This window comes from Trypanosoma brucei, chromosome 6 (genome assembly GCF_000002445.2).
Source record: "Trypanosoma brucei brucei TREU927 chromosome 6, complete sequence".
Taxonomy (NCBI): Eukaryota; Euglenozoa; class Kinetoplastea; order Trypanosomatida; family Trypanosomatidae; genus Trypanosoma; species Trypanosoma brucei.
Genome location: NC_007279.1, coordinates 619,427 through 647,135, shown reverse-complemented (window position 1 = coordinate 647,135; position 27,709 = coordinate 619,427). Strand labels below are relative to the sequence as shown.

The following is a 27,709-nucleotide window of genomic DNA, read 5'->3' as shown; positions in this document are numbered from 1 at the left end:
TTGTATCTGTTTGGTGCGATGTTCTCTCTCTTTTTTTGTTGACTGAAATATGTTGCATGATTTTTTTTTTTCGTTGTGTTAAGATCCTCTGCCGCTGTGTGCGTGATAGTGTTGTGCTTAATCCTCCTGTTTCAACTTCCTGGTGATTCTCCATCAGTATCACAACTGCCATAACCACATATTTATATATATATATATATATACAGATGACGCTCTACCCTTTTTTCTTCCTTCATGTTCCATGCCTTTACACTCTCCCCCATGCGTTTGATGCGCACTGCCAAAGCTTCAGTATTTTCTTGGTTCCTCTTTTCGATCAGCTCGCACGGCGTGGCCGTAAGAGAGAATAGTAAAGTACGGCTAAAACTCTCGACACGCGTGTGCGAGCACACGGAGCGGAGCCAAACGATTACAACATGGCAGAATACCTCATTGATCTGACGCCGCGTATGGCATATGTTGACCGTCACGAACTTCTGCGTTCGCTTCTGACGGAAAAGGAATTCATCGAGCGGCGGCAGGAACAGCTGAATAAGAGCACGACAGTGTACGTTGGAAACTTGTCTTTCTACACGACGGAGGACCAAATCTGGGAGCATTTCTCCCGGTGTGGTCATATACGAGATCTTGTGATGGGACTGAGTGAAGTTACACGGACGCCCTGTGGGTTTTGTTTCGTGGTATTTGAGTCCCAGGATGGCGCCATGAGCGCTGTGATTGATTTACACGGCACGCTGCTAGACGACCGCGTCATAACCGTTTCATGGGACGTTGGTTGTGACCACACACGACGCTGGGGTCGAGGTGCACACGGCGGGCAGGTTGTTGATGGTGTGCGGCAGAACTTAGACAGTGCACGCGGCGGACTTGGTGTGTTGAGGCGTGAGGAGCTTGGCGTTGGTGCTGCAGTGGCGGAGGATCAGTTAGTGCATTATACTTGGATACCACCGCGACGGGTGGAGAAGCGCGGCCGTTCGTAATGATGTGTGGAGTACCCGTTGGTGCAACTTTGACCTTTTTTCATTTGAATGCAGAGATGCTTCTCTCCGTGGAAATTGAGAATCTGACGTAGTTTGCGAGAGCCCATTGTGAGGCTTGAGGCAAGGCCCTTCCTTCGCTCACATGGAGTTTGCATGCACATGCCTCACCCTCTCTCCTCGCTACATCAGCCCTTTGTGTTGAAGCAGTTCTGTTACATTTGCTTATCTCTCTCTTTACTTCCCTTTTTTGTGTGTCGACGAGAGGTAGTCGAGCCCATGGCTCTGTTCCTCTGGCTTGTGCTGGCATTTTCGTTGCTTGTCTGGCGATTTGCGTCAGTGCTACGCAGTGTGCCTGCACCCAGGCGGCGCTGTGGCGACTCTCCACTGCGCGTGTGCGTAGTGCTCGGATCAGGCGGTCACACGAGTGAAATGATGCGTATCGTCGAAACCCTCAAAACGGAAATATGGGGGCATCACCGACCATTTTATGTTGTTTCGTCTACCGACTCGCATTCAGCTAGTCTCGCTAAACAATTTGAGGAGCGAAACTTTGGGAGATGCTGCCGCCTACACATAATACCTCGGGCGCGTGAGGTTGGCCAGAGCTACTTTCTCTCCATTTTTACAACCCTTCGTGCCTTGTGGTCGTGTGTATTTCTCGCACTTGATGAGAAACCGGATGTTATTTTGGTGAACGGCCCAGGTGTCTGCGTGCCTGTAGTTGCCGGTGCATTGTTAGTGGCTATACTCATACCCTCGTCGTGCTACTGCCGTCCCGCTATCGCGTTCATTGAGACATACAGTTCCGTTTCTCATATGTCTGTTTCAGGGAAGCTTCTGGGGCCGATCAGTGACGTGTGCGTGGTGCAGTGGTTGAAGCTGTACGAAAATTATCAACATAAATGGTGGTGGGGCTGCAAAAATATTTTCTTTGTGGGGACGAGGAATACTGCGGAAGAAAATGGTTTACAGCAGCGGCTTTCACCAATGTTGGGGAAGTTTGATGGCAGCGAAGAGGGTGGTGGAGCTGGCTCAATGGCCCTGGTTACTGTGGGGTCCACCCAGTTCACTCCACTCATTGAAGCTGTTGATAATGAGGAGGTGCTGAGGGCACTCGCCAAACGAGGTATTACGCAACTTTTAGTGCAGAAGGGAACATCGCCTTATGTCAATCGGATTTCATTCGCTCACGGCGTTTCCGTTGAAGTTTTTCCTTACCGGCCAAAACTTCATGAAATCATTCAGAAAGCTGCATTGGTTATATCCCACGCCGGAGCGGGGACTATTTTGGAGGTGCTAGAGAGCAAAAAACCAATGATCGCTGTACCTAATCGAGCACTAATGCTGGACCACCAGTTGGAATTTGCAGAGGCACTTAGTAATGAGCGGTACATTTATTGTGTGCAGGTTGCGGACCTTTGTAAACAGCTGCAGCGACTTGATCTAGGGGCGCTTCGTGTGTACCCCGGGGCGGATACTGCAGAGTTGCTGAGGTTACTCACCCCACTCTTCAGTTTGTGAGGGTATCGAGTTTGTGGCGTGTCCCACACGCGGATATAAGAGGGGGGAAAATTGGGTTATTTCGAGGAACCAACCGAGTGTGAGGAAAGGGGAAGGAGAGGGAGGGGACAAAAACAAAATGGGACATGGCGTCGCATCACATTGTCCGCATTAATGTCTTCTTCTTATCCCTTTCTTCGTGTATGTTCCCTTCGCTCACCTCATTTTCACCCCCGAGACGGTGTTTGAGTGACTTTGGCGGGTGGTAATAGTGCCTGCGGACCGTGATGTTGACATTTTGTGTGTTTATGGATAATGTGTAGCAGTATGTACACGTACGTGTGTATACATTTGTCTGAGGACGAAGGTATGCTAACAGCGTGTGGCTATTTGCGAGCGATTGTATTTTATTGGTTTCTCTCCTTTTTTCCCTCCATCTTTCGCAGTTATCCGGCACACAATATTCAAAACACGCTGTTTTAAAGGGAGGGGGCAGGGAATCGCCCAATATCGCAATTGTGGAAACGTGGTGACTAATGGCTGGCAGAGTTTCAGATCGTATCTTTGACCTTATTGACACGGGCAAGTTAGGACAGGCGGAGGGCTTGCTGGAGGATGCACTTTCAAAGTTTCCCAACGACCACGCCGTTTTAGCGGCAGAGGCCTTGTTGTTGCTACGCAAGAAGGTAATAGATAAGGCCCGATCGAAGGCGGAGGCGCTAAGCTTGCAAAATGTAACGGACGGATCGGCTGTTAATGCTCTTGTTCACGTCCTTCAGCAGTGCTGCAGTTGGGAAGCCCTCGTGCGAACTTATGAGCGTCTTAAGGGTATTCAAGACGAGAAGGTTGTGCTGGAGAACCTGTTCCAAACGTATGTGCGAATGGGTGCGTATAACATGGCACAAAAGACAGCCCTTCAACTCAATAGCGGGTGGCCTAATCCTCGCTATCATGTGTGGGTGGTGCAGTCGATGCTTGCGCAGGTGCCACGGGATTCTGTGGATCATGCTTTACTTAAAGTGTCGGCAAATCTTCTCGAAGCTGCAGTACTTACAGAGAAGGGTACGATGACAACATCTACCTCACGCACGTACGTCCAGGTGCTACAACAGCAGAAGTTGTATGCAGATGCTGTCAAATTTCTTTGTAGCACGAGAGGGGCATCGGTGGGTTTACCACCAGCCCGTCTGGAAATGCTGGCAAAAGTGCTGCAGCTTAACGGGGAATTGGCGAAGGCTAACGCCATAGCAAAACAATTGTGGACCCACCAACCGGAAAATTGGACGTTTGTGGAGCTGTATCTTAACTCATTGTCCGAGTCGAATGCCACTGAAGGTGTTCTGGAACTCGATGGTCCTGAGGAGTCGAAATGTGTTTCGATTAATTTATCTAACAGCGACCGTACCCTCGAGGATGCCCTCCGTTTCGCTCGGTCGCTGTCGGCTGAGTCACTGAAGGGTTCATCGGGAAGTCGCTTGGGCCGTGGCCCGTCCATGGCGGTGCTTGAGATTCTTTCTCGCCTGGGCGATGACGTTCAGCTTCGAAATGAGACGGTGGCCTACGCCAAGCGTTTTTACAAGGCGAGCTGCTGCTTTTTAGACATTTCAACCTACGTGGATGCAACGGCGGCGTCAGCGATATATGCATGGTCGCAGGAGGACGGGGGCCCTGAGGGAAAGGAGCGGCTGCATTACCATATGCGGAGGATTTTGGGCCTGCGGTGTCACGTTGCCCTCTGGGGGATCACCGCTGAGACGCAGCCAAGTCATGCCGAGGTTGAAGAACTACTGCAGGCGTGTATACGTTCGTATGAAGAAGCACGTCCTCTTTCCGAAAACCTGTCTTGGAGTGAGGAAGGGCTCTGTGATGGTTACATCACTGTCGCCCTCAATATATCCCTTCATGTTTACGAAGCTACTAAGAACGTTGAGTGGGTACAGAAGGGGTTAGCGCTGCTGGATAGTGTAGATCGCCGAGAAAACAACCCCACTTGGCTCACTTTCAGCGTGTGTTTCGCCCGCATCCTGGGACTCGCTGATGTAGCGGCGTGTTGCCAACTGGACTTCAAGAGTATTCAACGTGATACAATGTCGCATGTGGGTTACTGGCCCCTTGTTGCTGGTGGTGCGCTGGATGGGGTGTGCGAATGGAACACTGCTGCCTGGGAACATTATGGCATGCTTCAAAGGGATTGTAGCCTCCTTCGCATTAAGGTGTTTACGTACATGTCATGGCCAGCTATGAAAGACATCCAGGAATACGAGCGGCGGCAAACAAACTCGTTAGCGAGGGTTATATACAGTTTGAGCCGTATTGCTGGGGAACTGCGCCAGTGCCAAACGCAGCGTAACGTGTTTGATCTGATGCAAGCGGAAGAGAGGGTGTTGTCCCAAGTCTTTGAAGCCCTTCAGGACCCGCAAGCGAAGGACCTTGTGGATAACACTGACTGGGTGGTCGTACGGTCCATGGTGCTGGGTAACATCCACAGCCAAAAGGTGGAAGCACTCGCCAACACACTGGTAGGGATGCCTACGGTAAATGAACGTGTCGAACACGCACGCCAGCTTGTAGGGAGCCTTATGTTATTGCACGATGTCTCGATGTTGGAGGCTCATCGCGTGCAAGTCTCAAATCTTCCGAAGCGAAGGAAGGGCAAAGGTGGAAAATCTGATGCTGCACCCCAGGACGTACCCTTACCGATGCTTCTGTGTCAGCAACACACGGAGACACTGCAGACTCTTCCTGTAATGAGCTCTATCGCACCTCTTACCTTAGAGTTTGTGAAAACGTACGGTAGTGGAGCACGCATTGCGCACACAGATTCGTTCGCTCATGCCTTGAGGGCAGTACTTGAAGTGGAAAATATCAAAAGCTTCTTATTCCCTGAAGCATCTATTCTTACAGCGCTTCTGCAGGTCGCACCAACATCTACGTTACCGGTGGCGGCATGGGCGAAGGACCTTCAAGCAGCTACTGAAAGCGCGCGTGATCGATTGCGACAATCTCCTCCAATGAAAGCGCTTGGCAAACGCGAACAGAAAATCCGTGAGGCGAGTCTTTCGCGCATAAACAGCGCTCTAACTGATATTCTCCGCGAGGCCGCCGCTGCCTCCCGTAGGCGCTAGAGCTGCTACTGAAAGACGCGCTGGCGGTTGTGGTAGCGTCGGGTGGAGTAAGCGCTAAATTTCTCTCGGTCGTTAAGTTTATAGCCGTTACTTGTGGGCGATGAATTCACTAGAAAATTATGTGATTTTACCGTCTTGCTTTCTCACACCTTTTACACAAGAAATAAGCACCTATCTTCCCTTAGATCTAAACTTAGCGTTTATGTAGTCTCCTTGTTTGGTGCGTTCGTGTGCGGTATTTGGAATGGTAGGGGGGGATTTGCATGCATGAACAAACGCGAGTTATAGCCAGCGGGCCCTCGTATGGAAGTAGGCGAAGCGCATCCACAGGTGGAACCTTACTCCGCGTATACATTTGTAGGTGAATTGGCAGTTTACACTGGTGGCGCAGGACTAACAGCTCTTAATGGGCCGTACAAATGAGTTGCTCACATTTCTCTTATTATGTTCGGTAATATGCTCTTGTACAAAATTGTGAAAAAAGGAAATGGCTTCTTTTTACTTTTCGAGTTGTTGCTGCTTTGTCGGGTGGTACTCGCATTTTTGGATTATTTTCTATATTGATGCATTGATATTGAGGGACACGCGGTTCCTGTGGACATTGCTGACCGCGTGTTACCATATGCAGGGGATTTGCGTGTGTGGCGACCTTAAGCTTTTGTTTTTTTGTAAAAAAAATTGCAATGTTGGTTTATGTGGCATGAGTTTTCCCTTATTGTGTAGCTGTGTTTGTGAGGACTGCTACCCGAAGAACTCCTGGCCAGTTTTCAGTTGGTATTGTAAGCACCCTTGTTATCTTTGATTCTATGTTTGTTTTGGCAATGTCGTAGATGATTGTACCTCCTCCCTGGGGGGACGACGATCAAAGAAAGTTGCCTGAGCGGCGCTCAGGGACTTTTTCAAATGTATTTTGGAGCTCCCTCAGCACATATATCGGTAACACCGTGAAGGAACTTCAGGAGCTGTTAGAAGCGGGTGCCGTGTTGAATGCCAGTGTTTGTGCTGGAGCGGGTAATGTATGTGATGATGTTCGTCCTGTTGTTCCTAAGAGGTTAGAAGGGGTTCGGGCTGCATGCCCAGTTATCTCCATGGAAGAACTTCCCCCAATTGATTTCTGCGAGGATACAGATGCTGTGGTGAGGGCACAATCTCGATGCCTTCGTTACACGCAAAGTCTTATGCAACTGCTGGATGTAACTCGAGGCTGCTGTGGAAGCTGGGGACGGCTGCACCGTGGAGAGAGAAATCGGCTTCGGAAAGCCCTTACGGAGGAGGCTGAAGCGAGGTTTAGCTTGGTGGAGTTGTGTACCTATTTCGTTGACCTTAGGTTTTGCCACAAGGGAATCGATGCACTGACGCCCGACATTTTTCAGTTCTCAAATGTTACTAAGCTAGTCCTAAGTAACAACCCGGGGCTAACCTCCATCCCATATCTTCCACCCGCGTGTCTGGTATTTATAGCCTGTGGATGTAACATAAGGCAAATATGCGGGTCTAATACTCTCGCGCTTGTTGGTCTGTCATTTAACGCGATGGACGGCCTTGACTTCATCAATGAAATGCCTTCGCTCCGTGTGCTTGATCTAACACGCAACACCGTATTCGATTTGGTTCTCGCCATTGATTCATTGCGTAATCATCCGACATTGGACGATGTGACGTTTACTGGTTGTCCCATTGCACTTCTGGACAACTACAAGGAAAATATAACGAGGGGTTGCCCCCGGCTGCGAAAGCTTGACGGCGTTACCCTCCCCTGCGCGAACAATGCACTAAGTGCGTCTCCCAGGAAAGCGCCGTCTGTTGAAGATGGGGCGTCGACTTATCATTCATGTGTCGCCACGCCGCGCGAATTGTCGTTCCTGGTCTCGACCGGGGTGCCGATTGCCGTCACAGTGGTAAAGTTGGAGGGAGTTTCCAACCTGTTTCACACTCTGTTACCACGCGACGATCGGTCGTTGATAGAGCGGCCGGAACCAAAGGCTAGGAAGGGAAAAAGGAAGGCTAAACCCGCCGCCGTCGGAATATCGTACGAGTTTGCCACTCATTTTTCCTTGAAGGGTTCCTGGGGCGGGGAGGAAGGTGCAATTTTGAAGTGTGAGAATATACCAATATTGCCTGCTGCCCCCAGCGGCCGAGCAACCACTGCCTCGAGAAGGACGTTGCAACCTTCACCAAACGCAATTGACAACGTGGCGGAACTGAACCATACAGCAAGGGCTAACATACCGACCAGCGCTAAACTTTCGGACTTGCTAGCGCAAGCGCTAGCTATCACACTCGAGGTTCGTGATGATGTACAATTTGCTAGCGGTAACAGCGTGACGCTGACCTACGAAATGGGCACCTTCGTCGCTGACTGTTCTTCTCTGCTTCTCAGCACGGGGCCACCACCGCGAGCCCTATCTGTGAAGGTACCCATTATACTTAGCGAGGCAGCACTGGCGGAGAAGCGGGTTCATGCACGCGAACTTCGCAAGAACCTCACCAATTCTTTGCAACTCCTCGTGAGTGCATCACAGGCGCCCCAATCATCTTCACCGCTGGTCGCGGCAAATTCTGGTTCATTTCGGCGGCGTTCCAAAAAGTCAACATCTGATCGGATGAACGCGTCCGATCGTTTCCCAACAGAGACAAGGCGCTTAGAGGACGATTTAGATGAATTGAGACTTCTCTCAAATATCGAGGAGAAACGGGTAGACGAACTTAGTTCATTAGAAATGGTGCTTACCCTTGAGTTGTCTATTGGCTCAGCCCCCAAAAACAACAATTCCGAATCTTCATTGATTAACCGGACTGGTCGTCGTCGGGCTGGAGCGAAAGGCGCGGCGCCAGTTGCTTGAGAGCGGGAGTGAAGTAAAAATGGATGAGAATGAGCTGACAAATAACATATAGTGTCACGCACGTAGTTGGATTTGACGGCTCCTCCTTTTTATTTATGTGCAAACTGTACAAGTGACCTAGCTTTTACCCACTTGCGGTCATTCTTACGATGTATGGGTGGAATTTGTAAATTTTTTTAACAGGGTATTCTTTTTTCTTTTTTCTTCTTCTTCCTCCTCCTCCTCCTCCTCGAGTTCCCTGTTTATCACTATTAAATCATGTTGTGGAACTGAAGGGCGTGGTGAAAGGGCCTGATGTTACTTCTTCCCCACCGATATGCTGTTGTTTCCTCGTAGCATTTTTATTTTACTCTGTTTACAAGCAGACCCTATTTTTGCCTGCGATTTTTCCTCATTTTCTTTTTAGTTTTATTCCTTGTTTTAGTCGCTCTCCGCCGTGCTCGTGAGGAGGAAGTCCCTTTGTTGAGATAGGAGGAGGTCGAAGGGTTTACAGGCGTCTTTTTACAGTAAATATAAATAAATAAATATAATATATTCGTTTCGTGTGTTTGTTTTCCTCTTTCTTCTATTGAATTGTGGGGTTTCTACCGCAAGCACTTTTGTTGTTGCCTCACATTAGTAACACCGACCATGAGCACTCGCAGTGGTGTGAATGTGTTGATGTTGGTGCTCATGCTCCGCCAAGCGTTACCTGTTCAATCATCAGAAGAGGCTGTTGTGATTCGTCCTTCACCTATAAATAAGCCGGTGAGTTCATGGAATGTTGTGGATGTTGAGTACTGGATGAATAACACATTAGGATATCCAGAGTACAGCGGGTATATCCGTAAACATCTCATAGACGGCCCTACTCTGCTGGAATTGACGCCGGCGGATTTCGAAGAGCACTTTCCCATAGAGAATTCAATTCATGTCGTTAAGTTTTCAGCGCATTTGAAACTTCTTAAGGGTTCATGCATGTGCGGAGAGGGGGTATCAACATCAGCAGAGTTTTGGTCATACTTCAAACAGGAACCATTTCGTGTCTTCGTGATAGGATCTACAACTCTTGTTTTCCCTCGCATTTCGATGCTGTATATCTGTTTGTTCGACAACGAACTTTACGACATGCTCATCGGAGTTAGTGCCTCGCAGTCAGAGGTACTGACTGCTAATATGAAGGAACATAAGGAGGCCTTTGAAACCGCTCGCACTATTCCGTTCCTTCACAAAGTGCTTTACCTAATCTCCATGATTGCTGCACCTAGTCTATTTATGGCGTTCCAAGCGGTTCGTATGCTGACGACTAATTACTTTGTCATGTCGCTTATCATTACGCATTTCCTTCTTTCGGCATACGATGAGTACGTATTTGTTTCCCTCGCGTACGCGGGGGTTGCACTTCTGCCGGGTTCCACTCTTTTTAGCAAGATTCGAAATATGGTTTCATTTACGATTTTCATCCCCCCTGCCTTCCTAGCATTGTATTACATCCTACCACACTACCTGCAGGTCTTTGTTGTGTGTCTGGTATTGCTTTACATCCTGTTCATGTTCTTCTGTATTATTGTTGTACGTTTCGGCAGGGACCCTGCTGGAACCGCGTCGGGCACAAGACGTGGGGAGGGACGGCCGAGTGATAAAAGTGGCTGACTTATGCATGGAATGGCGAGGTTGCATCATCGTGGATATCCGTGTGCATTCGAAGCGGTGTTAAAGTGGTGCACGGATATCCACGATGATGCAACGGTTGGTGTGTTACGACTGTATGTAGGGGAATTTCGCTGTGATTTGTTTGACATATTTTTACGGTTTCTTCCTCTCTATGTTAACTTTTATGTAGTGTTTTGTGCGTGTGCATGGGGGTACATATATATATTTTTTGATATGTTGGGTTGAGGAGGCAGGGGTATATGGTGGTCGATGTCACGGGAATGTATTTGTGGAGGAGGACAAAGTGGGAAGATATGTATCACAAAGAAGAAAATGGTGGTACAACCTGAGAGGGCAGAGATACATGAGGGTTCAAGTAATATTTTACTTCTTCATTGTAGAAGGGCGAAGAAGTATTGCCGCCCAGAAACCACGCTGATTAATGGTAAAGGAGGGGGAACATTACGGGTGTCGTGAATAACTGAATAAGCAATGCAAAGGCGTTGTTATTACTAGCATGCTGTATCGCCTTTGTAGCACATGTCTTTCCTTCGCAGACGCTTTCTGTGCCGTTTCAGCGGGCCGTATTTTTTTTTTTAATTATCATTCTTTTTCTTCTACCATTCGTTCATCCTCGTTTTATTACTTTTTCAAATAGCACACTGTAGAGATTGAAGGAACCAAGAAAAAAATAAAATAAAATTGCCATGTCCTACCGGAGGCCTACCGCGTCGAGTCAGCGCCGTGCCCGCAACCACAGTGACACGAGTGAGCTGTCACAGGCTGAGTCAGTGAAGTCCGCTCACGGCGGTAAAGCGAATTTTGCATTTGGCTCAATTTTCAGAGAGTGTGGGAAAAGGTTGCGAGGGGAGAGTCCCACGGAATGTAACGACGAAATGGAGGTCCACCTTTCACAGCAGCTCACCAAGCGGTGCGATGCTGCACTAGAACGGGCCTCAACGCTCCTCGATAAGACGATAAAAGAGAGCGAGCGCAACAGCCAGACCTTGCAGGACGGCATGGGTAGCTCTTCAAGACGTTCGAGCATGTCACCGAAAAAGCCGTCCAGTCCAGATAAAATGGAAGGTGGTGTCACTTCGCGTGGTTCCGCACGCCTCAGTGGCACAGTGCTGAAAGCACCTCCTCCGACGCCCGAGCAAACCCAAAGAGACGAATCCGTGGCGAATGAGACCAGGGAAAGCGGGAAGTGGCTCGAGAAATTACTCGGAAGAGTTTCCAACGTAGTGGCAAAAGCAAGGACATCACCAGATATGAAGGAACGTATGCTCTCTGAGGACGCTGATGGTGGAGCTTCCGCCGCGTCGACTCCACATTCTTCCCCATGCCCGTTGCAGCGGCCTTCAGTGGGTAGGGCCTCCATGAATGAATCCACTCCAAGTCGATTACGAAAGTCTGTTACCTTCAAGGATGGGGCTAACTTGGAAACATTAACACCACCACCACGTGTGCCACATATTTACGAGGAGGAAGAAAGCAATCCCGAAGGTAATGCTGGGGAAGAGGGGGGGTTGGCGGAGGCCTATATGTCAACTCAGTTAGCTGGAGGACCAGCTTTTTCATCGGAACTGCCATCACAAGTAACGCTGCAGTTCTCTCCGGCCCCACGGGCGCCATCGCGGGGAAGCAGCTGCAGCCGATCAGTGGATATGACGAATTCCCCTGAACTTCCCCAAACTCGAGATGTGGGTGCTGTCATCCGCGGGAGGTCCAGCAGTGAAGCTTATCGTGAACTTTCAAAGGAGGAACTTCTGCTCTATGTGAAGCAACATCACATATCCGTAAAGAAGATAACAACCAAGAAAGAGTTGTTTGAAGTGGGTCGACGTATTGCTGAGGAAAAAACAAGTCGGGCGGACTGAGGGTTTTATGTTTCCATTGTTTCGGTTATTTTTATAGTTTAGTTGCACACAATTAGAGAGGGACGAAATGAAATTGGGAAACGGAGAGGAGAGCTGACCGGAGAGGGAAACGGGGAGAGGGGGTTGGGGGTGGAAATAAAAACTATCACATCAGTGGGAGAAGTTGCAATGAAAGACAAGTGAGTCCGACTAGAGGGACTCTTGCGGACTGGAGGGCTCTCGCTTCACAGAGAGGAAGAGAAGGAAAGGAAATGTTGAACAATATTCGGTAAACAAGTGATCCCTCAGGTTAGAGGTGCCACCGATAATATAAGAGGTGAAGAGATCCCTCTTTTTTTTAAAAAAAGGAAAAAATTAAAGAGGATGAAGGAAAGAGGGACGACGGTGAGGAACATGAGCGTAAACACAACTTTGTCACGGAGTCGTCTTGCAGCCTGACGAGTTTTGTAGAACAAATGCAAGTAACAAATGACCGTTCCACACCTCTGATGATCGTGCATGATATCCACTTTTTGTATTTCTGTTGACATGTTTGCTTATTATCCCCCTCCCCCCCCAAATACCGATTTCCCCTTGCGTGTGCATGCGAGGTTGCCCCTCATCCCACAATACATGTGCAACAGATTCGTAAGGGGAACCATCCGCGTGTTACGGGCGTGGTGTGTTGCGGTATTGGGAATAGAAACAACATGGTGAGTAACCTTATTCGTTGTCTTTCAGCGAATTCTTTGGATTGTCATCTCTCGCTCTTTCTTTGTGTGTTTTTTTTTGTTTTTCATGTCGATGGTTTCTTTATTTACTTCACAAATAACTCATTCGGTATTGACGCATAGCCATTCCTTTTCCTTGCTTTCACTTTCTCCAGTGACATGGTGCTTTTCTTTCGCTCACGAAAATGACGCTGATACGAAGGAAGAAGCAAAGGGTAATTAACAGAGCCAAAACAAAGCAAACTATATGAACTGTAAAGTGGAAAGGAGGGAACACGGAAAATAGACGCTCACATAGGCTGGCACCTCCTCTACCATCTAAAGAATGTTTTTTTTTCTGTTGTTTCGGTTTTGGGGGTCCCAAAGCTTTTGTGTGTTTTAGAGGATGCTCACAAGTTCCAATGTTGTATGTAATGTTTTCTGTGTTGCAGCCTGCAGGTTGGAAAAGGAGAAAAGTGGAGATTGAAAGAAATGAAGAATTGGGTGAGGTTTCTGCTGAAAATTTCATGGAAATGAAGGTATGAAGACTGCGAGGCACTGGGGTTTCCCCTCCCCCGCAATCGTCGTCTTCACCTTTTTTCCTTCATTTTTTGTTGAAACTTCTTTTTCTTCATTTCTCTTATTAGATTCGCTGACGTACACGATATATATAACTGTTGTAGTCCCCCCTCCAGTACCCTCTTATTTCACTTCATTTGTTCATTACCTTTATATCCATACGCCATAACGTGAGAGGCTTATTTGAGTTGGGATACCGCGGCACCGATGTGAGTGAGTGAGTGAACTCAGTAATAAGGAAGAAGCATTACATATACATATATATATATATATATCCTTATTGTTACTGTGGTCACTAATGCTATTGTTAATTGTTGTTTCCTCCCTATGTTGTGTAATGCATCGTTCCAGGTAGGGTTCTCTACCCTGACTCTTTCTTTGGGTCCTTTCTTTCATTTCGTTATATATGAACAGCTGAGCGGCCGGTAGTGCGCCAGATTTGCATGTACTTCGTTTGCTTTTTTTTTTAGTTAGTTTTTTTTTCGTGTGTTGTCTTCCGATAAATTGCCATGAGACTGCGTACGTTTGTGTTATTGCCGTCATTTTGCTGCACTGGTGGTTCTCCTCTCCCCCTCTTTGTGCCTTTCCTCCCTTATAATCCCTTTTATTGTATTCAACTGTACACACACACTCATTCGACTATATTACTTTTTTCCTTTCTTCAAAAACTGTGTGTGTGTGTGTGTGTGTGTGTGTGTGTGTGTGTGTGTGTGCTAATGGACAGAATGCATATGGTCACTTCGAGGCCGGTGATTGAACGATGTTGGCTGCTTTGTTTTGATACAGAGAGGAAGGAGAAGACTTGTGGAAGATGTATCTCAGTTGGTTTTTCTTTTTCTTTTTTTGTTTGTACACCCTGCCAATAATTCCCTACGATGAAGAAAAACGTTCCACGTAAATCTTATTTTTTTTTCCTTGCTTGCTTTCCTCCCGTCCTATTTTCCTATTTTTGCAGTACCTAATCCTGTTACCGTTTCGTGGGTAGAAAGAGTAAAGAAGTACGCAGCACCAGAGAGATCAACTTCTTCGTCTCTGACACCAGAATCGAGAAACGAAAAATAACGAGAAGTATAAAAAGTAGGAAGTTGATAGCGCAATACACGGGGGAACATTTTCCCAGTTTCTTCCTTACTCTGAGGCTTTCTCCTCCACATATTCACAAGGGAAGAAAAAAGGGGGAAAGAAGGTTTAGCAGGTGCATCAGGCTAATCTTGCGAACAAACATAGATAAAAAGGAATATCAACATCAAGCACTTTGTTGGTTGGTGCGAATATACAGATATATACATACATACATCTATAGAAAGAGGAAGTGCACAGAAAACCCTTCCGTACGTGCATATAGAAAGAAAAAGAGGGAAACAGAGAGAGGAAAGTGGCGGGACCCTAACTGGTGAATATAGGAAATGACGAAGGAGGAGGTTTTATCCTCAGCGCAACGCATTCAACTGTTGCGTGAGCGTCTCGAGATGTACAACGCCACAATAGTGGAGGCCATGGGTGTCGTCGCTGGGACTGCTAACAATGAAGAAGGCACTTCCTTTAACGGTGGGGAATCCGCGTCGCCGCCGTCCTCTTCAAGAATCAGGGTCGGCCATAATGGCGTGAATAGTTCGTTACATACCATTAGGAAAAGCAAGACTGATCATCCGTACCATGTGGAGCGGGGGAATGCGGCTGATTTTGAATCGTCTCGTGTGGTGGGCGGTGATTCGCGGCGTGGCGATCGGCGAGCGGCACCTCCTCCTCCACCCTCCCCACCAAAAGATGGTCATCAACGGGATCTCGCATCGCGGAGTGTGACGATGACCTCAGAAATTACCGGAGAGGACCATGATTCCACGTTGAGCTTCAGCGAGTCTGAGGATTATTATGAGGAGGCTTGTGCGAGCGAGCAGGCCTTCTCAGAGGGAATGGAGGGATCGGCGGGAGATACACTCCAAAACGATGGGAGGCAGTCTCCCACCTTAGCGCATACCTTGTCACGCGGAGAAAACGCCGCTGAGCTCGCTGCTTCACATTCGGGAAGCTGGACCACTTATTACGTAAAGTCATACGAAGGTGAGGACTCGCAAGATGAAGAAATCAGGTCCTACTCGCGATCGCAGAAGGGGTCAGTGGTCATCCGTGGGGACAGTCAAGAACTTCTGGAAGCCGTCTCAGCACAGGCGCCGCTACCGACGCCACCCCCGGGGGCGGCGGTCTTTACCACATTGGAGTCAACACTGTACAAGATGTTATTCTTTGAGCAGTCCCTTCGAAAGTTGCTCAGCACAATAGACTTTGACCACTTTCCGCGGTCGCTCCCACAGGAACAGAAGGGACGACAACTGGCAGAGGCCCGTGACCAGCTAATTGAGAAGGAACGGGCTCTGCGGAATAAGAAGTCCGGTGAGCCATCGATTTCTGACCTCCGTGACAATGACGCAACTGTCATTGTTGATCAAATCCAGCATTTGCTCTTGGAATGTGAGAACACCAAAGGGCTATTTCAACGCGTGTACGAAAGAAAGGCAAGTGTTTCTGGGAAGGAACGTCTTCTTCAGCAACGCCTCAGTGAATTAGAAAGTCGGCAACGTGAAGTTGGTGAAAGGCGGAAGGTGTTGACCGCACTAGAGAGCCGCTTGGAGGAACAGGAGTCGGCTTTGCTGAAGCGTGAGGGGAAGTACAGGAGTGAACTGGAAGCTCATAAGGAGCGCGATAGTATGCTGCAGGGGCGCATTGGTGAGGTTGAGAGTCTAACCCGTAAGGTTTCATCATGGATGAAAATACTTGAGGAACGCGACGCGGAGATGGCTGCAAAGGAGCAGCGGCTGCGCCGGGTGCAGACAGATCTTCTACGTCGCTCAGAGGGGTTACTTTGTTATCGCAATGGAAAGGCGAAGGAATCCGCCAGGATTCCCCCGCGTTTGGAAAAGACGCCCTAAAGGGTTGATGCTCTGCTTTAAGTCCAGGCCCAAATGCCAAAATGTAGCCGAAAGCATTGACAAATGCGCTGACTCGCACAAATAAGCGTATATACATGTAATATACGTATGATAACACTGTGTGAATGTTCGTGCACGCACTCATACAACGGCAGTGTTAGCGGGGCGCGCTGGGAGTGAGGTGGAATGCCGTTGTTTTGTGATGAGTTTACGGAGGCCAAATTTCTCCCCCTGCTAACGTTAATGGGAGGATCATGTAGGTTTCTCCCCTAACAAGTGGTCTTCCCATCACCACTCGTTTATTTTGGTGTTTTCATTTTTAATTTACCCTCTTTCTTCTCGCTCTGAAGGTTCCTTCCATTCCCCACCCCCCACAGATGTTCACGCGACGACGTTTTAATTTCCCACGTGTGCTCGTGTTCGTTGTTTACCTAGTAACAAGGTGCGGCCTTACCTTGACGAAGACGAATAAATTGGTATCGTCACCAGGGGCGGCGGAAGGCAGAAGTGCAACCTATGCTAAACCGCAGTCAGGTGGAGTAAATGGCACTGGAAGTTGAGTGTGGCAGAAGGTAATGACACTCTTGTTCGCGCTTACTATTCTCTAGCCTCACTTCATGACTTGTTTGCTGGGGAAATTCTGTCTTTGGTATCTCCTTAAGTCCTTACCTTCGCTCCTGCTTGCCTTACTGATGATTTTTTTTTTGACTCACCGCTCCATATTTAACGCTACCACCTTGTTCTGCCTTTCACCTCTATTCTTTTCAACAAACTCACCTCCTGCGGGGAATGGGGAACGCGCGTATTGGGAAATTAGGGAATTTCTAATCACCATTTATGCCGGGACGCGAAAAGAAACGACGCATCGGCACCCGCACAAATCCCCTAGGCGAAGACCTGCACGCCGACCGGTTTGCCAGCGCCAAGCGAGGAGCGGTGGAAAGCAAAGCGTCGGGAGCTTCAGATGATGTAGATGTTGACTTGGAGGGTGGAATTGTTCTGCCAGGGCGAGTGGCCAGTAAAATTCTCAAAACCGCACGCCAGCAAATCGAGGCAATTGCTGCGGAGGAACAGGAAGACGGTGGTGGGCTTCACGGTGAAGAAAGTAGCGATGGAGACGACTGCAACAACGACCCTACCATAGTTAATCTACAAAACGAGGAAGATGGGGAGGACGCCGGCGCTAGGTTCTATGAAAACGAAGATGAGAGCGAAGAACCAATTGTTATTGAATACGATGAGGCGGAGTCGGTTGTGTCAGAAATTCCGTCAGAGATTGACATGGGTGTTGACATGTACGACATTGACGATGAGGAGGCACGGTTGCTACAGAAGTTTCAACCTCAATCCCATGTGCAAAGTCGTAACCTTGCTGACATGATTATGGAGAAGATAAAGGAACGCGAAGACGCCCGAAAGGTAGCCGCCTCTTCCCCTTCAGGTGACGGGTGTGAGGGAATGGGTGAAACAGGAGAGAGTCGTGTCGACCCACGTGTTGCGCGTGTGTACACTGCTATTGGTACTATCCTGAAGAATTACACCTCGGGGAAGGTGCCGAAGGCGTTCAAGGTGTTGCCGAACATAAAGAATTGGGAGCAGTTGCTCATGTTAACGAAACCACACGAATGGTCGCCTCACGCCACGTACCAGGCCACACGCATATTCGCTGCGAACCTTAACGAGCGCATGGCACAGCGGTTTTACGCAGCTGTGCTCCTACCCGTTGTGCACGAGCACATGTCTGCGGAGAAGAAGCTTCACCCGGCGCTGTACATGGCAATAAGGAAGGCGCTGTTTAAACCAGTGGCATTTTATAAGGGATTTATTCTCCCACTTGCAGCTGACGATGAGTGTACGCTGAAGGAGGCCCTGGTCGTTGCCAGTGTGCTGCAGCGTATGCATTTGCCGCCAGTTCCCACAGCCGTGACTATTGTCAAGTTGGCGCAACAGCCATTCTCGGGTCCTCGCTCGGTTCTGCTGCGTGTACTGATCGACAAGAAGATGGCGATGCCATACCAAGCTATTGACGCCCTTGTAGCATACTTCCACCGCTTCATACAATCCCACAGTAAGGAGGAGAAATTGCCAGTACTTTGGCACCAAACTCTGCTCTCATTCTCACAACGATATAAGGGAGACTTTACCGCTGAGCAGGTCGCTCTGCTACTGCAGGTGTGCTCAAAGCATTTCCACTACCTCATAACACCTGAGGTTCGCCGAGAGCTGCATGCATCCCCAGTTATGGCGAAAGGAGGGAACAGTTGAGGAGCAAACACGTAGTTAAAGATCTCCTCGTGCTGTCGCACAGCTTGGACGACTAACTTTGGCCACCCGCGGATTGGTGGTTCGTTTTCCCTTTAGTCTTTCTCTGAACAGCTGCGTGATCACTTGTGATTGACCGGCAGTCTAAGCGTTAGGGGTTTGCTCACATCCGACCGAATAATTAATTATTTGATGTGGGCGCGAAACATGCGAGGACACGTTCTGTGAAGGAGTTCCAGAAACGTGTGAGTAAGCAGTAGCAGTCGCAAGGGCGGCTATGAAAGGTTGAAAGTTAAGGAATCATATACGTGTCTGCGAATTAATTTAAACAGTAATTTTTTTTCCGCTATCCCAACACCTCATTTCATTGTGTATTGCTCAACTTTTCCCTTGTTTGTTTATTGGCACTCCTGTATGTTTTCTCTACGTGTCTTTTGCCCCCTCCTCCTCCTCCCTTTCACCTACTACGCGGGATTCATTATCGCAAAAAGAAAGGAAGAGTTAGTGAACCCACTCTGCGGCGGCAGTGGCTGGCGTCTGCAGAAAAGAATTAAGAAGGAATATAGGGGTTGTTGGGTGGTGGAGGACGCGCTGCAGTCATCTTCATTTCCACACACACACACACACACACACACACCCCTGGGAGTAATATAATAGTTTAAGAGCGCAGTGACAGTTGTCACCCATGCGGCGGTGCTTATGGAGCTGCAGTTTTCTTACATGTGCATCGAGAGAATTGCAGCGGCGCGGTGCGGCCAGCCGGGTCCCCCCACCTCTACCGAATGTCCGCGGAACTCCGACTCGATTGGGTTCCGCAACGAAACTCCCCCCGCCTCCACCGTTGCCCGGAGCCGTTGCGTCGACACACGCCGCGTTGCCGTGGAAATCACCCCAAGAAGTTCTCTTGACGTTCATTGAATACATTCCGACGTTTTACGTTCCCGTACATTGTGTGGCGGCCATACTCTCGGAAGACAGTAGGAAATATTTTATCGGCCGTGGCCGTTTCTTGTCTTTTATTAAGCGGTACCGTTTCTTTTTCGATGTTCGCGTTATCGATGGCGTACGTGCAGATGTGAAGTTGCGTGATGATTTAAACCATCCACGTCGTGGGGCAGCGGATGAGAAGTTCGTGATGACAGACGTAGGGGACGTGATCAACTATGTTGCTCTACCTGAGTACATTGTGTCTCTCGACTCTATTGAGCAATCTAATGGGAGCGTTGCGTTGAAACCAGCAGCGGCCCCCCCAGCCGTGCACGTGCGCTTGGAGGAACGAGTGCCGGTGTTGGAACGATTAAAGGCCCTTGTGCCAAGTGAATTTACGCTTATTGACCAAGTTGAGGAGAGCGTTCCTGAGGATGTGCTGTTTCATCCTTATTTCGATTGTCAAGGTGGGTTAGTTGCGATCGCATCGAAGTTCCCAGAGCATTTTCAGGTCATTGAGGGAATGATCCGCCGTCGCCCTCCACATTTGGCGCCTCTGGCTCTTAACGATTACACGCTCGATAACTCACCCATACCGGATGTTGCCAAGATGGTGCAGGAGCAGGTGTGCTGTAGTGACATTCCACAGTGGGTGAATATCACCTCCCTATATGAGCAGCTCACACGAGACCAAAAAAAGCTGATTAAGCGTGAGTTTAAGAGCTTTGCAGGTTTCCTGCGGGCTCATGGGAAGTCACTGTCACTTTCACAAGATATGTTACAGGTGGCGAAGTGGATTCCTCATCATAAGAAGGATCCGACATCACTGTCGTCGGAGGGGAATGGTGATGACAAGAAAGAAGTCATCACCGAAGGCAGTTCTGATGGTGCCGCTAGAGGGAATGGTAGTGACACCTCCGCAAGAGCGGCCCCGCAAACCGCGATGAAGGTTCAATATGAGTACACGCACATACAGGTGATAAATGAGCTCTTTGATAAATTTCCTTCAAACCGCACACTCAATCTTGTGGAGGTTCTCGAACTTGTTAGGCCTGATATGCGATATTCCCTACCGAAAAAGGTAGTTGCCTGGCTTGCTTCGTATCCGTCCTACTTTGTGGTGGACGATCCCACCGAAAAGGATCCCCAAAAAGTTCGGATTCGACGTGCTTCCGATCGCCAACCGCTGGACATTGCCTTCGAACTGTACCAGTATATTCCTCAGGAAGGTATCACTGAAGATGAGCTTCTACCCAAGTTGTCAGATTTTCACCGTGAGCATGTAAAGCGCATGGGGTTGCCCCACGTTGTGAATTCCCTATCTGAGTGGCTGATTCTGGAGGAGAGGAATAGTGATGGGAAGATGGTACTGAAGCGCTTGCAAACAGAGTTGGAGTTGGAGCGCGCTATATGTTCGAAGGACTCCGTGCAGGCTGGTGGTGGTGGTGGTGGTCACAGGGACTCTGCTGACAGTCTAGATGATAAGGAAATTGAAAAGATGTGGCCGAAGCTGAAGTACGAAGGGGTTATGCAGTCCCAGTCGCGTGCGCACCATCGTCGTCGATAAGAATGGCATTGTTGCTACGAAGTGCTGTTGAGTATCATGGATTCACGAAGAGATCTACTGTGATGTCTAAAATGTGTTCCATCAATAGCAAATGGGTTTGTAGTGCACGGGTCGCTACCCTGGTAGGATGTGTGCTCGCCACTCGAGCAGGATAGCTTTAAAATGTGGCAACGCAATTTCGCCTCCGGGAGTACAGACAACCCTTCTGTTTTGTGACATTCATTGATGCATCGGCTAGGAGCAGGCGGACCGTCGTATGCGATGTCGGTCCGCAAGGGCTCCCCTGGGATTGAAAACGTATTGCCACCCATTATTTGGTGATTTTTTTTATTTTTGTCACATACCTGAGAAGTTCACGAGTATGCCAATATATAGGTATATTTATGCGGTCACACCGAGCAGCTGGTTGGTTTTCTGTTCCACATTGTATTTTACTCTCCTTGCATCTTTTATACAGATGGCTTAAATGTGCATTAAATAGACCAGGATTACCTCTCCATTCCCTTTCTCTTTGTTTGCCCATGCACACTTTGTTTCTTACAGTTGATTAGTGTGCTCTTATACCTGAAGGTAGCGCCTGTAATTGGAGAATTTTTACTCACAGATGTCGGACCCCGCTCAATCAGACAACACGGGCGCCAATGAAGCAACCACAGCAAATGCGCCTAAAAGCACTAACAAGAAGCAAAACGAGAAAGAAGCCCGAAAGGCAGCGCGCCTAGCTGAAGAAGCTGCTAAAGCGGCGGAGAAGGCAGCACTTCTGCTTAGGTTCGCTGACGTTTTTGGAGCCGCGCCGCTGGTGCAATCCAAAACATATGGATCAAGGAAATTCACCGATATTGCCGTCTTGTCGAAGGATGACGCCGACCGTGTGGTCACTATTCGTGCCCGCGTTGACACAACACGGAAGAAGGGGAAGCTTGCATTCACTGTGCTGCGCGATGGAGTCCACTCCCTTCAGGCTATGGCTGCCGTGTCGGAGGAGGTACCGAAGGAGATGGTGGATTTTATCGGTCAACTGCCGTGCGAGTCTGTTGTTGATGTAGAAGGAACCGTATGTATCGCAGCTCAACCTATTACGTCCACCTCGCAACAGGACATCGAATTAAGGATCAATCGCATTCATGTAGTGAGTGAGGCGCTGCGCGTGCTTCCGTTTACACTCGCTGACGCTTCCCGCCGTGAGGATGAGGAAGGCATTAAGATCAACTTCGATACGCGCCTTGCGTGCCGCTGGTTGGACCTCCGTTCCCCCGCATCCAATGCCATATTCAGAATCCAATCTCGGGTGGGGCAGTACTTCCGTCAGTTTCTCATTGATAGCGAATTTGTGGAGATTCATTCCCCAAAGATCATTGCGACAGCGAGCGAGGGTGGTGCCAACGTATTCAAGCTGGGGTACTTCAACCGTGACGCATATTTGGCGCAGTCTCCGCAACTTTATAAACAGATTGCGCTCCAGGGTGACTTGAAGCGAGTTTTTGAGGTGGGGCCCGTGTTCCGTGCAGAGAACAGCAACACCCACCGCCACCTGACGGAGTTTGTGGGACTTGACGTGGAGATGCGGATCAATGAGCACTATTACGAAGTGCTTGACTTGGCTGAAGAGCTCTTCTGTCACATGTTTGAGCGCCTATCAGGACACAACGCGGAGTTGGAGGCCATCAAGCGGCAGTACCCGTTCGAACCACTTGTGTGGCAGATGTCAGCAGAACGCATGAAAGAGTTAGGTGTCGGTGCCATTGAAGAGGACACGGAGCCAACCGACACGTACAAGGCGCGTGTTCGCAATAGCAACCTTCGCATGCTTCGCATTAATTATCCGGACTGTGTTGCGCTTCTAAATACCGTACTGGAAACTAAGCTGGACCCAACTGATGACATAAACACCACCAACGAAAAACTCCTTGGCAAGTTGGTCAAGGAGCGCTACGGAGTGGACTTCTTCATTTCGGACCGGTTTCCATCGGCTGCGCGGCCCTTCTACACGATGCCGTGCCCCAATGATGAGCGTTTCACCAACTCGTTTGACATGTTTATCCGAGGCGAGGAGATATCAAGTGGTGCACAGCGTATTCACGATGCCTCCTTGCTGCTCCAACGCGCCCAGTCGCTGCAAGTGGATCTTGGACCTGTCAGCGACTACGTGGACTCCTTCAGACTTGGGGCATGGCCGCATGGTGGATTTGGTGTTGGACTCGAGCGCGTGGTAATGTTGTACCTTGGTTTACACAACGTACGTCTGACGTCGCTCTTCCCGCGCGACCCGCAGCGTGTGACACCGTAGTGAAGTGAAGGGCAGAGGAAAGAAATTATCCGAGTTTCGTGTTTGTGCCTTGTTTTTTTCCTTCTCTCTGGTGTTGTTATTTTGACGGATGGTACGATTGTTTGTCCGTAACAGATGGGAAAGCATTAATTAATAATTACCGATTAGGTCTTTGAAAAGAGGAGAGCGATGGTAGTGATGAACACCTTCATCCTATCCCCGTGTCTATATATATATGAACTATTTTCCCCCTGTTATCGATGGTGCGATCGCTCATTTTCTCCGGACCGCCCTGTGGAACTGCTGCAGCGTTGAACTATTTTTTTTCTTTGCCCCACTTTCTCTTTTTCTTATTACATTTTTATCTCATTACCGTGAAGGGTCAGCGTGGGAGGCTGTGTAATAGCATTAAACTGACCAAGTAAAGGGGTGGTTAGGCAGATTATACTGGTATTATCCTCCTCTTTCTTTTTGTTTCGTTTGAAGAATTTCAAGTAGCCCACGTGAACGAAACGAAACTACCAAGGGGCACTCGTGTGTATAAGCGGAGGAAACGAAAGCAATAATAAGAATACGAAGTAAATAATATTAACTGTGGTAATTGTATCACGAACTGTTTTAAGGGTCACATCAGCAACTCCAGTATACGGGAGGTATTGTGTGTGTCTCTTAGAAGAGGTAAACGAGAATAAATAAAAAAGGTTAAACAAAGTGGCGTGTACGCCAGGCAAGTAAAAGGTGAGCGCGACGGATATACTGTGTGGAGTTGTAAACAAAACAATTGAATATATATATATATATATATATATATATATAGTTGTGGCGTGCCGTACGTTTGTTTACGTAGGAACGAACTAAGCCGTCGTATACTAGTACCGGTGAGGAGGCTGGTAGTGACCTTCATCTGATCGGCAGTGTTGATGCAAAATTTACGTGCTGATGCGGTGGAGTACACTCCGTCATGGCAGAAAAGATCGTCGGCGGTGGCTGTAACTGCACCCACACCGACTACTCTACCGGCTCGCGCTACGTTGCCTACCCCCAAGACTGGGTTCACAACTTCCATGACATCCACTAACACCATCACAACACATAGTGGGTTTTCTGCACAGGCGACAACTCCTCAATCTCCGTCGTGTCCCCCACAAGGGCAGCAACAGCAAACAGTGGTGCCCCCGCCTACACGTAGCCCCGTTTCAACTCATGTAATACCCACTCGAATGAGTCCCGTGCATGCGCCTTCGGCGGCATTTCACATGAGCCCTAATGCAGTAAGTTACGTACCACGGGGTGCAGCGGCCGGCTCACTTATGCCACTGCCAACATCAACTGCAGACCTTGCGGTAGAGAAGGAGTTGCAGCGGAAACAGCAAAGCGGTTCTCCCTCTACCTCCAGTTGGGTTACTACATGTACGAAAAGTAATGGCGTGCGGTCGGCAACATCGCCAGTTCCCAAGGCCGGGTCAACGCCTATTGTGGCGGAGATCAGTGTCGACAAAACGGATGAGGAGGTATTAGAAATTAGCAGGTGCAGCTCATTGAAAGCCTCGGCGCCGGCTTTTTTGCCGCGCCGCACGCTGAACCGCTCCAACATGACGAAACCCTCGCCTTTTACCCTCACTCCCGACTCTGGTGATATGAGATTTGGTGACCCCTGGTGTCTCTTCTACCTTCCAGTTGGTGGGCCCGACAGCACGAGGGAAAGTACTTATGACCCCACGCTCGTTTTTCGTATGGACTGCATCTCTTCCTTCTGGAAAGTCTTCAACAATATTCCGGAGCCAACACGTATGTGCGCTGGGACGTTGTACCTCTTCCGCGATGGTATCAATCCAAAGTGGGAAGATCTGAGGAATCGTGATGGCGGTATTGTGAGGGCGAAGGTAAGGCCTCAAGTGGTTGACGATGCTTGGTTGCATCTTCTTTGCCGCACTGTTGGGGAGTCCTGGTCAAGGTCAGTGCGCAACAGTGTCAACGGTATTGCCCTGAAGGTGCGAGCGGCTGCTTTCATGTTGGAAGTATGGGTCACAGAGCAGACTTCAGAGCTGATGAGCGACATCAGTGAGCTGCTGCACAAGTTTCTAGGGGATGCATTTCAGGTTCCTTACATTCCACATTCCGTCGCACAGGAGAGGGCCGCCACGAATGCGGCGGCCTTGGCTGTGAAGGAGAAGAAAAATAGAGGCAATCGTCGGCTTTGGTGAGCGTGAGGGCGTGCGTTTTGTTACTTGTGGAGGAGGCGGCCAACACCATCACTCATTTATTTTGGTTAGTGGTTTTTATGCTTCCCGTCTTCTCAGGTGCTTCGTTCATACAACATAGCCGCGCCCGTGCATGTCGTAAAGCGTCTCGAGGGAGTAGATAGGACCCCAGCGGCAGTCTGTCTTTCACTGTGTCACGACGTCTGACGAGGGCGTAATTGGTGCGTTTGTGAAGTTGCGTCTTTTTCATCTTTTTGACGCTTTGCGAGAATTTGTGGTGTAACCGTGTGTTGAGAGGGGTAAAGGAGAAGCGTTGGAGAAACGTGCATTAGTGTTCTCCCTCTGTTTTTCACCCGTTTCTCATTCTTTACATCCACTTTTCAACTCGCGCGCACAAACTGAGGCAGTACGGGAAAGTTAACGTTGTGAGAGTTTGCATGTGAGGCTTATGGGAAGGGAAGGGAAAGTGGACAGAAAAGGGGAGGAAAAGCACAATCGTAACAACAAAAGGAACGTGAATAAAAATTACTAATATGGGAAATCATGAAGCAGGTCGTCAACAAGTATAAACGCCAGGATCAATGGGATGGGTAGAAGGAATGAAAAAGAGTCTTCACCAGGGGAAAAAAGAAAGAAATTTAACTTTTTTTTAAAAAAAAATGAACCCGAGACAAAGGCGTAATTATCGTACTTGACTGATACTCATTTTCCTTTACTCTCCTTTCGCATTCTGCCACTGCCGCACACATCACTCCACTCGGAAATAACAAGGGTCGTTTGCACAACTGTAGAGATGTTAGCATTTACGTCCCTTTTGGTTCTCGTGGGAGGAACGTGACAGGGCAGCGGAGGGGAGGGTGAAAATATGTGGAGATGAGAGAGCTATGGAACAAGGAAAAAAAAACAAATCAAAGAGGAACGTCTCCCACACACACATATATATATATTTATATATTAATTTATTTGTATGTACGTGCGTGGGCCAAGTAAGGTACATACTTGGGCTATGCTTGTGGAAGCGCGAGCGAGATATAATCGCAAGCAGAGCCACAGTTTTTCCGGCGGGTTGTAGAGAGAAAAAAAAAACACAGTGGACCACAACACACCCAGTGCGCGACTAACACTTTGCGATGCGAAAGAGGTAACATTAAGAATGGCGTAAATGTTTAGTTGTGTGTATGGGCTTCGAGGAAGTCAGCGCCATATAGATCACACGACAGACACTTCTACTTCATTGTCTATCGTGTGGTCTATATGGATAGGAGCAGGAACGTATTTACTGCACTTTTCACACAAGTCTTCCAATTTATTCCCCCTTTGCCTTTTTAATATACCGTCCTTGTGTGGTGACTCCAGCGCAGTAAGCATGCGTCGGATGCTGCTAGCTGCAGCCGGCTCGATACGGTGGTGGAATATTGCACGGCACCACCAGCAACTCACCGCCTTGCGACTCGTTGGATCGTTTCCCTTCAATTCCACAATTCAACGCTTGAAGGATGTGCGGCGCGGTGACCGTGGAGAGTCTCGACGGCTTACGTTCGAGGAACGATCGGAGCGACGGTCGGGAAAGTCACGGGAGCAAAAGGCGGAAAAGGAGAACTTACTGCAAGAAGCTGAGACAGTCGTCAGCGAAGACGTGCCGGAGGAATTGGAGCAAGTTTTTCAACACCACTTTGAGCGGGCGAACGTGAGCGCCATGAAGGTGTTGAATATGGCAAAATGTTTGGAACAGTTGGATGTGGATGTGGGCGGGGGGCGCAAAGTGCTTCTCACTAAAGTGGCCCAGGTTTTGAAGACGGGCGCCGCTACAATGGAAGTAGTGCCACAAAATGTAAGCTTTGCCTCGCCTATTTTACAGAGAGTTACACGGTTTGACGGGACCCTGCAGGTCTCCAAGGAGCAACAGAAGATAAAAATCACAATGCCACCTATAACGACAGCACGGCGACAGAAAGCGGTGGAAGAAATACAACTTGTCGTGTCGTCTTTCAAAAACAAAGTAAAGCAGGTCCGCACACAAGCGTCGAGAGCTCTTCAGGAATCAGGAATCGATGAGACCGCATCACGCGAACTCCACCAGCAGTTGGATGAATGTGTTCATAGTTTCGTCGAGGACAAGGTGACAGAATTAGAGCAACTTTCCTCCGATGTAACATCTATGGGTGCCGACGAATCAGACGTTGTAGCATAGGAACAATTCAGCCAAGCATCGTCCATCACTGACTAATTTTACAAAACCGCGACAGCGCATGAATCAACGCGTTGGTGAAAAATGGGTGCTTTATCGTTACAATAATAATCGGAGATATTAAAACACAACATTGGAAGAAA

At 48.7% G+C, this 27,709-nt stretch overlaps 12 protein-coding genes across 12 annotated transcripts, besides 9 other annotated features; all 12 read left to right on the top strand.

Annotated features, from left to right (window-relative positions):
* Positions 1–27,709: part of a sequence feature (sequence corresponds to BAC RPCI93-28P18) that runs on past both edges of the window.
* Positions 179–203: a microsatellite.
* Tb927.6.1970 (nuclear cap binding protein, putative) lies at positions 417–980 on the top strand (the record flags this gene model as incomplete). The annotated part of the gene is made up of 1 exon (XM_840225.1): positions 417–980. One exon carries the CDS (start codon positions 417–419, stop codon positions 978–980), a length of 564 nt encoding a protein of 187 aa, XP_845318.1.
* Positions 1,257–2,501, top strand: Tb927.6.1960 (glycosyltransferase family 28 protein, putative; the record flags this gene model as incomplete). The annotated part of the gene is made up of 1 exon (XM_840224.1): positions 1,257–2,501. One exon carries the CDS (start codon positions 1,257–1,259, stop codon positions 2,499–2,501), a length of 1,245 nt encoding a protein of 414 aa, XP_845317.1.
* Positions 3,017–5,605, top strand: Tb927.6.1950 (hypothetical protein, conserved; the record flags this gene model as incomplete). Its single annotated transcript, XM_840223.1, has 1 exon — positions 3,017–5,605. One exon carries the CDS (start codon positions 3,017–3,019, stop codon positions 5,603–5,605), a length of 2,589 nt encoding a protein of 862 aa, XP_845316.1.
* On the top strand, positions 6,436–8,448 carry Tb927.6.1940 (hypothetical protein, conserved; the record flags this gene model as incomplete). The annotated part of the gene is made up of 1 exon (XM_840222.1): positions 6,436–8,448. The coding sequence occupies one exon, from the start codon at positions 6,436–6,438 to the stop codon at positions 8,446–8,448; it is 2,013 nt and encodes a 670-aa protein (XP_845315.1).
* Positions 8,651–8,679: a microsatellite.
* Positions 8,956–8,984: a sequence feature (AT_rich).
* Positions 9,079–10,080, top strand: Tb927.6.1930 (hypothetical protein, conserved; the record flags this gene model as incomplete). Its single annotated transcript, XM_840221.1, has 1 exon — positions 9,079–10,080. The coding sequence occupies one exon, from the start codon at positions 9,079–9,081 to the stop codon at positions 10,078–10,080; it is 1,002 nt and encodes a 333-aa protein (XP_845314.1).
* Positions 10,788–11,960, top strand: Tb927.6.1920 (hypothetical protein, conserved; the record flags this gene model as incomplete). The annotated part of the gene is made up of 1 exon (XM_840220.1): positions 10,788–11,960. One exon carries the CDS (start codon positions 10,788–10,790, stop codon positions 11,958–11,960), a length of 1,173 nt encoding a protein of 390 aa, XP_845313.1.
* Positions 13,477–13,503: a microsatellite.
* Positions 13,898–13,941: a microsatellite.
* On the top strand, positions 14,635–16,155 carry Tb927.6.1910 (hypothetical protein, conserved; the record flags this gene model as incomplete). The annotated part of the gene is made up of 1 exon (XM_840219.1): positions 14,635–16,155. The coding sequence occupies one exon, from the start codon at positions 14,635–14,637 to the stop codon at positions 16,153–16,155; it is 1,521 nt and encodes a 506-aa protein (XP_845312.1).
* On the top strand, positions 16,993–18,420 carry Tb927.6.1900 (bystin, putative; the record flags this gene model as incomplete). Its single annotated transcript, XM_840218.1, has 1 exon — positions 16,993–18,420. The coding sequence occupies one exon, from the start codon at positions 16,993–16,995 to the stop codon at positions 18,418–18,420; it is 1,428 nt and encodes a 475-aa protein (XP_845311.1).
* Positions 19,028–19,054: a microsatellite.
* Positions 19,103–20,911, top strand: Tb927.6.1890 (hypothetical protein, conserved; the record flags this gene model as incomplete). The annotated part of the gene is made up of 1 exon (XM_840217.1): positions 19,103–20,911. One exon carries the CDS (start codon positions 19,103–19,105, stop codon positions 20,909–20,911), a length of 1,809 nt encoding a protein of 602 aa, XP_845310.1.
* On the top strand, positions 21,516–23,198 carry Tb927.6.1880 (aspartyl-tRNA synthetase, putative; the record flags this gene model as incomplete). Its single annotated transcript, XM_840216.1, has 1 exon — positions 21,516–23,198. The coding sequence occupies one exon, from the start codon at positions 21,516–21,518 to the stop codon at positions 23,196–23,198; it is 1,683 nt and encodes a 560-aa protein (XP_845309.1).
* Positions 23,963–23,993: a microsatellite.
* Positions 24,098–25,381, top strand: Tb927.6.1870 (eukaryotic translation initiation factor 4E, putative; the record flags this gene model as incomplete). Its single annotated transcript, XM_840215.1, has 1 exon — positions 24,098–25,381. The coding sequence occupies one exon, from the start codon at positions 24,098–24,100 to the stop codon at positions 25,379–25,381; it is 1,284 nt and encodes a 427-aa protein (XP_845308.1).
* Positions 26,314–26,343: a sequence feature (AT_rich).
* Positions 26,541–27,569, top strand: Tb927.6.1860 (hypothetical protein, conserved; the record flags this gene model as incomplete). The annotated part of the gene is made up of 1 exon (XM_840214.1): positions 26,541–27,569. One exon carries the CDS (start codon positions 26,541–26,543, stop codon positions 27,567–27,569), a length of 1,029 nt encoding a protein of 342 aa, XP_845307.1.